The sequence below is a fragment of the Pleurodeles waltl genome, chromosome 8, assembly GCF_031143425.1.
Source record: "Pleurodeles waltl isolate 20211129_DDA chromosome 8, aPleWal1.hap1.20221129, whole genome shotgun sequence".
NCBI classification, from domain to species: Eukaryota; Metazoa; Chordata; class Amphibia; order Caudata; family Salamandridae; genus Pleurodeles; species Pleurodeles waltl.
This window is the reverse complement of record NC_090447.1, coordinates 1,431,585,807-1,431,599,601: the sequence shown is the minus strand read 5'-3', so window position 1 is coordinate 1,431,599,601 and position 13,795 is coordinate 1,431,585,807. Positions and strand designations below refer to the sequence as shown.

The following is a 13,795-nucleotide window of genomic DNA, read 5'->3' as shown; positions in this document are numbered from 1 at the left end:
TGGAGACTTGGGGTACTCGGTTTCAGATCTGCAGGCAGGTAAGTACCATGTGGAGGGCAGACCTGGGAGTGTTTAGAGGAGCACTAGGGGTGCCACAAGTAGGCACCAAACATACACCCTCAGCCGCACTGGGGCAGCCAGGTGCAGGGTGCTAACAAGATGTCGGGTCTCCAATGATTCTCAATGAGGGGACTCCGGGTGTCACTCAGAGGCTGAAGGCAAGGTCCAGGGGGTCGTCTCCGGCACACCACCTGCTGAATAGGGAGGAGGGCCACCTGCTGAACGTTGCTGCACTGTGTGTCTGTTTCTCCAAGGCCTGGAGGCTGCAGGTGCAGTGGGTCCTTAGGCGTCAGATATCTTCGTCCAGGAGCTTTCGCGGTCAGGGGGTCCTTGTGGATTCCCTCTGCAGGCATCATCGTGGAGGGGTGGAGAGGTCAACCCAGGGTGGGCACTTGCTCAGAATTGCCTGGGGAACCTCTCTAGCTGGTTGGGCCACCTGGACACAGGCCATGGGCATCGGGTGCAGAGTGGTTAGGAATCACACATTCGGAGTGAGGTGGGAGTCCTTGGATGTTGGTTTCTTCTTGGACAGGGCCGCTGTCCACAGGAGTTTATGGTCCTTTTGGGTGCAGGGCAGTTCTCCGGAGCTTGGCAGAGGTCGCTGGTTCCCATACAATCCAGCAGGACCTCCTAGTATGATCTTGGTTCATAGACCCATGGTATTGCTTGGGTATATATTCTATGGTAAGGAATCTGCAACTTGAAGACTCTATCAGATGAACAAGTTACCTACCTTTGGTAGCACCTTATCCGGTAGAGACATATTCTAGTTGCAAAATCCTTACCGACCCACCAATCCTCCCTGCTCTTTGAACTGATTTCTAGGGACAGGTACTTCTCTTTCAGAGCCCTAGCTTTTGACACACTAGTGGTCAGTGTTCTTCATGCCTCTGTGCTTCTGGTGTGGAAATTAGTGAAAAGAAACTGACATCAACACCGCAGGGTGGTGCCTATATAGGTGCTGCAATGTCCTATGTGGTGCACACAATGCTGACAAGGGGTACGGAGCTGACTGATGGCGCACAGGTGTCCTGTTCGAGAAAAATCTCTGGATCCAGACTGAGATCTGGCGGAATTTCTAAGATAAGGGATCTGCAACTAGAATATATCTCTACAAGATAAGATATTACCCAAGGTAAATACTTGTTTATCAGTAAGGCAAAACCCCGCAGAACAAATAGAAAAAGAAAAAAATTGATCACTGCCGCTAGCAAAGCATGATAGTAGGAGGAAAGCACTGTTTTTGGCATGGTTAGCCCCCACTTTTTGCCTTTGATTGTTAGTGCACTGGGTCCCTGCTAACCAGGTCTCAATGCCAGAACTCTTTCCCAAAACTGCACAGTTGTTTTGCACAATTGGTGCACACCTTGGCACCCACTGTAAGTCCCTAGTAAATGGTACCCCTGGTACCCAGGGCACTAAGTAATGTCCCTGAGGGCTGCAGCACCACTTATGCCACCCCCAGGCACCCCTCACCAAACCCACACAGTGCTGCCATTGCAGACTGCGTGCATTGGTGCAGGCTAAGTTGAAAACACAACCTGTCACAGTTCCCTGTGTGCCAGGTCCCCTATCACGGCACTTGCCAGGTGTAAGTCAGCCCTAAAGCAGGGTGCATCAGGTCACATGTGAGGGCATGTATGCATGACTATATATGCCCCTGCTATTTCTCTTTCGATTCTGAGATATACTAAGTGAACAGGGAAGCCATTTTAAATGCACATAGTGTATACTGGCCATTACGAGTTCCCCAGCTATATGATGGCTTCACTGAACCCTGGAATATTTGGTATCAAACATTTCAGGATGATAAACCTTCACTGAATCTAGTGAACGATGTATTAATAAGTGTGCCAGAGGTGCCCCCTGAAAACCTACCAGCTACTAGTGTACTGACTTAGTGGTCCTGACCAGTTCAGCCAGTACAAATGCGTTTCGGTCTCCCCAAGGTGAGAGCCAGCCCTCTCGAGGTCCTGAGACAAAAGCCTGCCGTAGGTGGGGGTGTTACCACTTCACCCAGGCAAGGTGGGCATTCTAGCGCAGGGATCTTCAAAAGCCTAACCGTCTTTTTAATGCGACCCACGTCTCTCGAGAAGGGGGAGATGACAGACCCCCCTTTTCTGACCCCAATTGTGGTGGCAGCACAGACTGGATAATTTAGTTAGAGATGTGCCCACTTCATGCCAGTCCCACCCCTAAGGTAGATGAACTGAAGTGGACTCTACTTTTTAAATTCCTCCATCTTGTTTGGAAGGAATTAAGCCACTAGGGTTAGGGTTATGCTCACTTACTTGCATAAGTGGTCATTGAAATGGTGTAGTTACCCTCAAGGTATGCAGTCCACTGGCTTCCACCAGGCAGTCCCTGTTATGCCTCTAAATTGAGCATTACTTAGATCCTGATGACTTAAGAAGACGAGGACAAAGAAGAGCTGCACCCGCAGAAGAGGAAAAGAAGCAGCTGACCATGCCGGACTGCCGGCTGACCTCTAAGGACTGTGCACACGAAGCCAACTTGTCCTGCCTTCAATAAAGACTCGAGTCTCCTGTGAGAAGCAGGCCTTTTCTGAAGCAAGAAACTTCAAGGAAAAGTCTCTGCAGGTGCTGGAACCCCAAAGACCTGATACCTGAAGTGACCATTGCACCCGACGTCAAGCCAACCAACGGTGCCAACGTGGTTCCCCAGCTGCCCAGAGATAGAGTGCAGTGTGGTCTCACCCATCTTCAACTTACCAGAGACACCTGCAGCCTCTGCACGCAGACCCTTTCTCCTGCAGCCTTGTGGTGACAGAAAGCCTGACACCTCCAGCAACCACTGCACCCATTGCTCCCCATCTGAGGTGGGTCACTGGTGCCAACCCTTTCCTCTGGCTCCCAAGAGCTTGAATCCACCCTGTGTCCGCCCCTGCTGGACTCCTCTGCTACACCTGCAGCCTCAACACACAGGACCCGCTGACCGCGAGTGCTACCGGATGAGAAAAGCCGATGCCCAAGGACACCCTTGCATCCGTTGAGAAAAAGGACCAAAGGTGCACCTTCATCCCCGAGCACCCCAAGTCTACTACCTACCTGCTTGTTGTCCCTGACTGGTTTCCTAGTCAGACCCTGCAGCCTGTTTGTCACGAGGTTCAACTCCAATAGAGAACCATTGGGCACCTGATGCCTTACTGCACCCAGCTGCCCCAGTGGTGCCCTGTGTGACCCGTTGGTGTGGTGCTGATTAGCACTAACCAGTACTAACCTTTGCCCCCTGAGCTCGACCTGGTGAGCTATTAATGCTGTGTTTGCTGAGCATTGCTTTCCTCCATAGGATAACATTGAGAGAACTCTGAAAATTGAAACAAGTGTTGATTTCTGAAACTACAAACTGCAAATGCTTAAAAGTATACCTACCTGATTACGAAATTCCTGGGTTTGAAACATAGATAAAAAGAATTGTTCGTTTTTTTTAATTGGTCTTTAATTTATTCACTGTGTGTGTCACATTTATTGCCTTTGTGAGTACAACAAATGCTTAGTACTACCCTCTGATAAACCTAACTGCTTGCCCACACTACAACAAAATAGAGCATTAGTCCTATCCACATTTGCCTCTGCAAACCAATTAGGACTCCACTGGATTCTGCACGGTGTACTTCTTTTTAGAGCTCCATATGGAGACCCAGCTTCCTACATAGCTGCTTTGGAGAGAAAGGTGGAAATGTGTGCTGTTTCCATTTTGCCACCCCTGGTGCCTCATTTTACTCTCAAGCAGAGCTAGTTCTGGAGGTAATCCTGGCAGAAACATTTGCCCTCTAGGGTTTTAGTTCAGATTTATTGATGTCAGATTGATGGCCGTAGTAGTAAGAGTGTGTTCGATGGCATATGTTGCTGCAGATACACATGTTTGGCACAGTCCGCTGCCTGGTGTTGGGCTCGGAGTATTACAAGTTGTTTTTCTTCGAAGAAGTCTTTTTGGTCACGGGACCGAAGGACTCCTCCCTCCTCGGCTCCATTGCGCATGGGCTTCGACTCCATCTTAGATTGTTTTTTTCCGCTGTCGGGTTCGGACGTATCCCTTTTCGCTCCGTGTTTCGGTTCGGAAAGTTAGTCAGAATCTCGGAAGAAAGCGTCGGTATTGTTCCGTTCGGTATCGGGATAGTTAGGTACATCGACACCGATCATCGGAAGACTTTGGGGTAGTTTCGATCCCCCATCGGGGCCTGGTCGGCCCGACCGCGTGCGACATCGAAGCCGATGGAACGGACCCCGTTTCGTTTCTGCCCAAAATGTCACAGTAAGTATCCTTATACAGATCAGCACTTGGTCTGTAACTTGTGCTTGTCCCCCGAGCACAAGGAGGATACCTGTGAAGCCTGTCGAGCCTTCCGGTCCAGAAAAACACTCCGGGACCGAAGAGCCAGGCGTCTACAAATGGCGTCCACGCCGACCAAACAACGTTTCGGCGACGAAGAGGAAACATTCTCGGTTCCGGAATCAGAATCCGGAGACTCCGACGTCGAACAACAGCAACAAACTGTGAGTAAGACGTCGAAAAGTAAATCCATCGACAAACCGAAAGCCCAGGGGACGCCACTGCCAACAGGCCATGGCTCGACCCATAAAACAGGCGACCCGTCGAAGGCGCCGAAAAAGGGCACGCCCATAGCGAAGACACCCGACTCCGGTCGAGGGACCGCCATGGAGCAACCTCGGAGCCGAGAAAGCGGCTCCGAGAGACAAAAACAAGATACCGGCACCGAAAAACATCGGCACCGAGAATCCATGCCGAAAGGAACAAAAATTCTGTCGGTGCCGAAACCGAAAAAAGATTCTCTCTCGGCGCCGAAAAATACCACACCTTCATCCTACTCAGAGGAACAAGGAATAAGTGGCCAAATGCACAGATTTGGACAAGAGCTCCAAAGTGTAGAATCGGACTACACACAAAAGAGACTGTACATCCAGCAAGACACAGGGAAGATATCAACCCTTCCCCCAATCATGAGGAAAAGAAGGATCGGACTTCCAAAGGATGACGCACAACCACAAGCCAAAGTGGTTAAAAAAGTCACGCCTCCGCCCTCTCCACCACAGGCATCGCCGGCACAAACACCGCCACAAATGCACTCACCAGCGCAAACTACCATAAGTCATGACGATCAGGATCAAGACGCTTGGGACCTGTATGACACCCCAGTGCCGGACAATGATCCCGAGTCATACCCCACAAAGCCGTCACCGCCAGAGGACAGTACCTCATACTCGCAACTGGTGGCTAGGGCAGCAGAATTCCACAATGTCCAACTGCATTCCGATCCTATAGAGGATGATTTTTTATTTAACACCCTCTCAGCTACACACAGCCAATATCAATGTCTCCCAATGCTACCAGGGATGTTACGACACGCAAAACAAATTTTTGAAGAGCCCGTAAAATCAAGAGCCATCACCCCAAGGGTGGATAAAAAATACAAACCACCACCCACAGACCCAGTGTTTATTACTTCGCAGTTACCACCTGACTCCGTGGTAGTAGGGGCAGCTCGCAAGAGAGCAAATTCACATACATCTGGCGACGTCCCACCTCCGGACAAAGAAAGCCGAAAATTTGATGCGGCAGGAAAAAGAGTAGCATCACAGGCAGCCAACCAGTGGCGCATCGCAAATTCACAAGCGCTGCTGGCCAGATATGACCGCGCACACTGGGACGAGATGCAACTTCTCGTAGACCATCTTCCCCAGGAATACCAAAAAAGGGCGCAGCAAATAGTTGAAGAGGGACAAACGATCTCAAACAATCAAATCCGCTCTTCACTAGACGCAGCCGATACTGCAGCAAGAACAGTCAACACTGCTGTCACCATAAGGAGACACGCTTGGCTACGCACTTCAGGCTTCAAACCTGAAATCCAGCAGGCTGTCCTTAATATGCCCTTCAACGAGAAACAACTTTTTGGCTCTGAAGTGGATACAGCCATTGAAAAACTTAAAAAGGACACAGACACGGCCAAGGCCATGGGCGCACTCTACTCCCCGCAGAGCAGAGGCTCTTTCAGAAAAACTCCATTTAGAGGGGGGTTTCGTGGCCAACCCACAGACACCACCAGCCAACAAACAAGAACCACACCATATCAGGGTTCCTTCCAAAGGGGAGGTTTCAGGGGATATCGGGGGGGTCAATTCCCAAGGAGTAGGGGAAGATTCCAGACTCCAAAAACACCTCCACCTAAACAGTGACTTTCAAGTCACGCAACCCCTTCACTCAACACCAGTGGGGGGAAGACTAAGCCAATTCTACCAATCTTGGCAACAGATTACAACAGACAATTGGGTATTAGCAATAATCCAACATGGCTATTGCATAGAATTCCACAACTTCCCACCAAACATCCCCCCCAAAACACGCAAAATGTCACCACAACATTTAGAACTTTTAGGACTAGAAGTTCAAGCACTACTGCAAAAGGATGCAATAGAGTTAGTACCAGTACAACAAAAAAACACAGGAGTTTACTCCCTGTACTTTCTAATTCCAAAAAAAGACAAAACATTAAGACCAATATTAGATCTCAGGACACTAAATACCTACATCATATCGGACCATTTTCACATGGTCACACTACAAGACATCATTCCACTGCTCAAACAGCAAGATTACATAACCACATTAGACCTAAAGGATGCGTACTTTCATATACCAATACACCCTTCTCACAGAAAGTACCTACGGTTCGTATTCAAAGGAATACATTACCAATTCAAGGTGTTGCCATTCGGAATAACAACTGCACCAAGAGTGTTCACAAAATGTCTAGCAGTAGTAGCAGCACACATCAGGAGACAACAGATACATGTGTTCCCTTACCTAGACGATTGGCTAATCAAGACCAACACAGTAAAAAAATGCGCAAACGACACCACATTTGTCATACAAACCCTTCACAAACTGGGGTTTTCCATCAACTATACAAAATCACACCTAGAACCGTGTCAAACACAACAATATCTAGGAGCAACCATCAACACATCAAAAGGAATTGCCACTCCAAGTCCACAAAGAGTGCAGGCATTCCACAAGGTAATAAGTGCTATGTTTCCAAACCAAAAGATACAAGCAAAATTTGTGCTAAAACTTCTAGGCATGATGTCATCATGCATAGCCATTGTCCCAAACGCAAGACTACACATGCGACCCTTACAACAGTGTCTAGCATCACAATGGTCACAGGCACAGGGTCAACTTCAAAATCTGGTGTTGGTAGACCGCCAAACATACCTCTCGCTTCTATGGTGGAACAGCAAAAATTTAAACAAAGGGCGGACATTTCAGGACCCAGTGCCTCAATACGTTATAACAACAGATGCTTCCATGACAGGGTGGGGAGCACACCTCAATCACCACAGCATTCAAGGACAATGGGATATACACGAAACAAAATTTCATATCAATTACCTAGAACTGTTAGCAGTATTTCTAGCGTTAAAAGCCTTCCAACCCATAATAACACACAAATACATTCTTGTCAAAACAGACAACATGACAACAATGTATTATTTAAACAAACAAGGAGGAACACACTCAACACAATTGTGCCTCCTAACACAAAAAATTTGGCAGTGGGCGATTCACAACAACATTCGCCTAATAGCACAATTTATTCCAGGAATACAAAACCAACTAGCAGACAACCTTTCGCGAGACCACCAACAAGTCCACGAATGGGAAATTCACCCCCAAGTTCTGAACAAGTACTTTCAAATTTGGGGAACACCCCAGATAGATTTGTTCGCAACAAAAGAAAACTCAAAATGCCAAAACTTCGCATCCAGGTACCCACACCGCGAATCACAAGGCAATGCTCTATGGATGAGTTGGTCAGGGATATTTGCGTACGCTTTTCCCCCTCTCCCTCTCCTTCCATATCTAGTAAACAAGTTGAGTCAAAACCAACTCAAACTCATACTGATAGCACCCACATGGGCAAGACAACCTTGGTATACAACTCTACTAGACCTTTCACTAGTACCGCATGTCAAACTACCCAACAGGCCAGATCTGTTAACACAACACAAACAACAGATCAGGCATCCAAACCCAGCATCATTGAATCTGGCAATTTGGCTCCTGAAATCCTAGAATTCGGACACTTAGACCTCACACAAGAATGCATGGAGGTCATAAAACAAGCTAGAAAACCTTCCACTAGACACTGCTATGCATCTAAGTGGAAAAGATTTGTTTACTACTGCCATGCCAATCAAATACAACCATTACATGCCTCTACTAAAGACATAGTAGGATACTTACTACATTTGCAAAAAGCAAATCTCGCTTTTTCATCTATAAAAATACACCTCGCAGCAATATCTGCTTACCTACAAACTACTCATTCATCGTCTCTATTTAGAATACCAGTTATTAAAGCATTCATGGAAGGGCTAAAAAGAATTATACCACCAAGAACACCACCAGTTCCTTCATGGAATCTTAACATCGTCTTAACAAAACTCATGGGTCCACCTTTCGAACCCATGCATTCCTGTGAAATGCAATATCTAACCTGGAAGGTCGCATTTCTCATTGCAATCACATCCCTCAGAAGAGTAAGTGAAATACAGGCATTTACCATACAAGAACCATTTATTCAAATACACAACAATAAAATAGTTCTAAGAACAAATCCAAAATTTCTGCCAAAAGTAATCTCACCATTCCATTTAAATCAAACAGTAGAATTGCCAGTGTTCTTCCCACAACCAAATTCTGTGGCTGAAAGGGCACTACATACATTAGACATCAAAAGAGCACTAATGTATTACATTGACAGAACAAAGCTAATCAGGAAAACAAAACAACTGTTCATAGCTTTTCAAAAACCACACATAGGAAATCCAATCTCTAAACAAGGCATTGCTAGATGGATAGTCAGATGCATTCAAACATGCTATCTTAAAGCCAAAAGAGAATTGCCTATTACACCAAAGGCACACTCAACCAGAAAGAAAGGTGCTACAATGGCCTTTCTAGGAAACATTCCTATGAGCGAAATATGTAAGGCTGCAACCTGGTCTACGCCTCATACGTTTACTAAACACTACTGTGTAGACGTACTAAATGCACAACAAGCTACAGTGGGCCAAGCTGTACTAAGAACATTATTCCAAACTACTTCAACTCCTACAGGCTAAACCACCGCTTTTAGGGGAGGTAACTGCTTTATAGTCTATGCCAAACATGTGTATCTGCAGCAACATATGCCATCGAACTGAAAATGTCACTTACCCAGTGTACATCTGTTCGTGGCATTAGTCGCTGCAGATTCACATGTACCCTCCCACCTCCCCGGGAAGCCTGTAGCCGTTTAGAAGTAGATCATAAATCTTAAACATCTGAACATTTGTAAATAATTATTAGAAACTCTTAACGTACATACATATTCACTCCATTGCATGGGCACTATTTATACCAAACAACTCCATCCTCACCCTCTGCGGGGAAAACAATCTAAGATGGAGTCGACGCCCATGCGCAATGGAGCCGAGGAGGGAGGAGTCCTTCGGTCCCGTGACCAAAAAGACTTCTTCGAAGAAAAACAACTTGTAATACTCCGAGCCCAACACCAGGCAGCGGACTGTGCCAAACATGTGAATCTGCAGCGACTAATGCCACGAACAGATGTACACTGGGTAAGTGACATTTTCATTTCCAGCTGCTATCAGGATATTTTAAATATTGGTAACGGTGTAATGCTCTTCAATATCTAATCTTTGAGTTGTCTCATTTTTTTGAAGGCGTATTTCTGCACTTGTGTGGGAGACAAGATATATTGAGCATAACGCCAGGACTTTTAATGAACCTGAAAGTTTAATTGCTAAGTCAGCTCAGAAGATCACTAAACTACTACTGCAGTTCATCAAGTAAGAATCATTCCAGTTTTTGATTAATCAGTGTATTTTTTTCATGCCTAAGCATATTGTTACTCTGTAAATATGGTATTGTATGTTCTGTTTTAGTCGTTCTTTACATATTTGCATTACTTGAAATACCAAGCTTGGACGGTATATATTACTGCTTACAGCTGTTGATCTGATTATACCATAGATGTTCTTTAAACTTTTCTCCATATCTGATAGAGGCATCTAGTTGCAGGTTTCTTAACATGGAATTTCCCCACGCGTCAATCTGGATTCCGAAATTTTCTCAAGCATTACCCCCATGCGCCATGAGGTTGCATCGATCAGCTCTGCGTCCATCATCTGCGGTGTCAGTGTCGGATATGATGATGTGGGTCTCATATAGGTTCTGCCCTGGTGCGATGTCAGTTTTTTTCGTTCTTCGCCAGCCAGTGCTTATCTGAAGAAAGAGATACCCCTCAGTCTCTTTTTGACTGGTCTTTTCTCTTTGACTTATGTTGCAGCTTTTTTGAGTATTTCTTCTCCTGGTATGTTGAGGAATGTCTTTGTGTAAGGCCGGGTTCAAGCCCTGCGGATCCTGCTATTTGGGTAATGCCAGTGACGGATCAGCAGCTCATGTGCCTTTGGTTTCTGGAGCGCAACCACAAAACAAAGTTGTGCTCACAGTGCTGGGGCATGAATTTGAAAGCTTTGAGGGAGCGATCCCTAAAGCTGATGGCGGTCTGGCCTCGGCTCCGTGTAAGTCTTGGTCAAGAGGAAGGTCTTATGATTGGTCATGGATTGCCCCACCCCCTTCTTCATCCCACTCCAAGTCCTCAGGACATTAAGGTAACTTGAGGCATACGAAGAAGTTCTTTGACTTCATCTCGTCACACAAGACAATGGAGCGTCTTTGATATAGCCCTCTATTTGCGGAGCCTTAATCTGGGCTGAATCCGCGCTTCCCTGAGTGTCCGGTAGCCGGAGCAACCCCTGCGCAGCTTAAAGACTTTGAGGTAATGCCCCTCAGTTTTGGGTAGTCCAACTCCACTCGCACACCGTTTAGATCCCGCTTGGTTTAAAGGGGCCCCTTCAGGTTCCACAGCAGTGGCTTCGGCTCTGCTCCGAGGAGCGCCCATGGATCTGAACTGGCGCCAGTTGTACCACCTCATCCAGCTCCAACATCGACGCTCCTGGCACCACCCGTGCCCCGAGCGGTGCAGCTCTCATCCTCATTGCCGACTCCAACATGGAGCCAGATGGGTGTCGTACAACACAGACTCCAGTGCCTGCAGGGTCCTTGACCACCTATGTCGGATCCTGAGCCTTATTCCTATGCGCTAGGTTACAGAGAGGAATGGAAGGGGTCCCTGGACCCTTCTAAATTCCAACTCCAAGACGCCATGGACTAGCGTATGGACCTGCATGAAGCCAATGGACTGGATACCGCTCCACACACTGGAATGCTCTCTCATCCTACCATGGCTACGGGGGAGGGAGCTTTATATTTAGTGGTGGTGCAGAGAGCAGCCGAGGTCCTGGACCTTGAGCTGCTTTCGGTTGCAGTCAGGACTAACCTCCTAACAGAGGTGCTTCAGCCTGGGGCTTCTTCCTCTGAAGCCCTGCTCCCCTTTAATGAAGCCCTAATGGATGTCCTTGTGGGTTCCTGGTCCAAACCCAGCAGAGAATTTCCTGTGAACAGGACAATTGCCCACCGCTATCGCCTTGCACAGGGTGACCAAGGTTACTTGATGCAACACCCCAACCCTGACTGCTTTGTTACCCAAGCCTCCACCTCCCAAGGCGCATTCCCTTCCGCACCCCTGGATAGGGAATCCAAGAGGCTGGACTCACTTGGAAAAATGTTTTATTCTTCCAGCCTGGCATTGCAGTTCATGAACTTCCTATGCCTTTTGGGCCTTTAATCCCATATGCTGCTGTATATGGTTGTACAAGTGCTGCCACAGGTCCTGTAGGAAGCCCAGGCTGTACTTTCCCAAGCAGTTGCTGATGGGAGAGACACAGCAAAGTTCACGATCAGATGTGGACTGGACACAACCGACTCGTTGGGTAGAGCGGTTGCTTACACAGTGTCTTTCAGGCACCATGCCTGGTTGAGGGCTTCTGGCTTTTTGGGGGGATGTCCAAGCTAATATCATGGACATGCCCTTTGATGGCACCCATCTCTTTGGAGAGAAAGCAGACTCAGTGTTAGAGTGCTTGAAGGATTCTTGTGCTACAGCGCGGTCATGTGCTGGACACCGGTCACTACGAATGCCCCAGTTACATGATGGCTTCACTGAAAATAGGGATGTTTGGTTTCAAACATCACATATTAGTGAACCCATACTGATGGGCAGTGTTCAATTTTCCAATTACACACACCAAGAGGGCACCTTAGAGGGGCCTCCTGAAAACCTACCAGCTGCTGGTGTGTTGACTGATTGGTCCTGACCAGTGCAACCACCTTAGCCATGTTTCTGCACCCCTAATGTGAGAGCCAGCGCTCTCAGAGGCCAGATACAAAAGATGCACTGGGCGGGGGTGTTGACACCACCTCCAGGCAGGATGGACATTCCAGGGGAGGGAAGCTTCATAGCTCTAGCCGCCTTTTTAATGCCACCTAGATCTCTCCAGAAGCGGAGATGACTAACCCCCCTGTCCTGACCCCACTTCTTGACAGCAAGACAGGTGGGCAAATTAGTCAGATTAGGTGTGCCCACATCATGCCAGTCCCACCCATAAGGTAGACGAGCTGAAGTGGACTCTCCATCTTGTTTGGAAAGAATTAGGCCACTAGGGTCAGGGTTATGCCCACTTTCCAACAGAAGTGGTGATAGAGAGGGTATAGTCACCCTAAAGGTTAGCAGCCCATTGGCTGCTACCCTGCACTCGTTAAACATCCATAAATTGGGTATATAGGTGGCACCCCTGAACCCAAGAACTCAGAATCCGGCAACCTAAGAAGCCCAAGGACACCGAGGAGTTGCACCTGCAAAAGAGAACAAAAGAAGCAGCAGATCTGGTACCAACCCTGCTGGCCTGTCTGCAACCCTCGACAGGCTTTGCACCAAAAGACAGCTCGTCCTGCAGCTGAGCCTCCAGAAACCCAGGAGTACTGCTTGCCTTCAATAAAGACTGAAGACACTCGTGAGCAGCGGACATGCTCTCCAACAAACTCTAAGGAAAGGACTCCACAGGCCCAGGAACCACAAAGACCCACGTCTGAAGTCACCACTGCATCCACTGTCACTGACCAAAGTGGGAGTAGACCTCCAGTGCCAGCAAGGCCCCCAGCTGTCCAGAGTCTGAGTCCATCATTGTAGGAAGCTGGCTCTGAATATATTATATAAAAATTAGATATAGTGTGCACAGAGTCCAGGGGTTCCCCAGGAGGCTTGGCAAAGGTAATAATAGATCATATTAATGCTCTGCTTGGGGTAGTGTGGTCGAGCAGTTAGGCTTATCAGAGGGTAGTATTAAGCATTTGTTGTACACACACAAGCAATAAGTGAAAACACACACTCAGTGATTTAACTCCAGACCAATAGGTTTTTATGTAGAAAAATATATTTTGTTAATTTATTTTTAGAACCACAAGATTCATTTAGCAGGTAAGTACATTAAAGGAAAAGTAACTTTGAATAGTAATACTTAGGACTTTGAATAGATTCAGTATTGTACACAGTTTTCTTTCAAAAGCTATTTTAAAAGTGGATACTGCAATTTTCAACAGCTCCTCGGGGAGGTAAGTACAGTAGAGTTTCTGAGATAAGTACCACACTTACGGGTTCAGTCTCTGGATCATAGGTAGTCCACCGTTGGGGCTTCAAGGCAACCCCAAGGACCCAACACTAGCA

At 47.3% G+C, this 13,795-nt stretch overlaps 1 protein-coding gene across 1 annotated transcript in view; it reads left to right on the top strand.

The window, feature by feature from the left end:
- Positions 1-13,795, top strand: part of BRWD1 (bromodomain and WD repeat domain containing 1) — a 1,722,898-nt gene that overhangs the window by 1,403,576 nt on the left and 305,527 nt on the right. Inside the window, exon 32 of the mRNA XM_069202575.1 lies at positions 9,834-9,959. Within this exon, the coding sequence (XP_069058676.1) occupies positions 9,834-9,959 (126 nt within the window). The remainder of the gene's footprint in view (positions 1-9,833; positions 9,960-13,795) is intronic.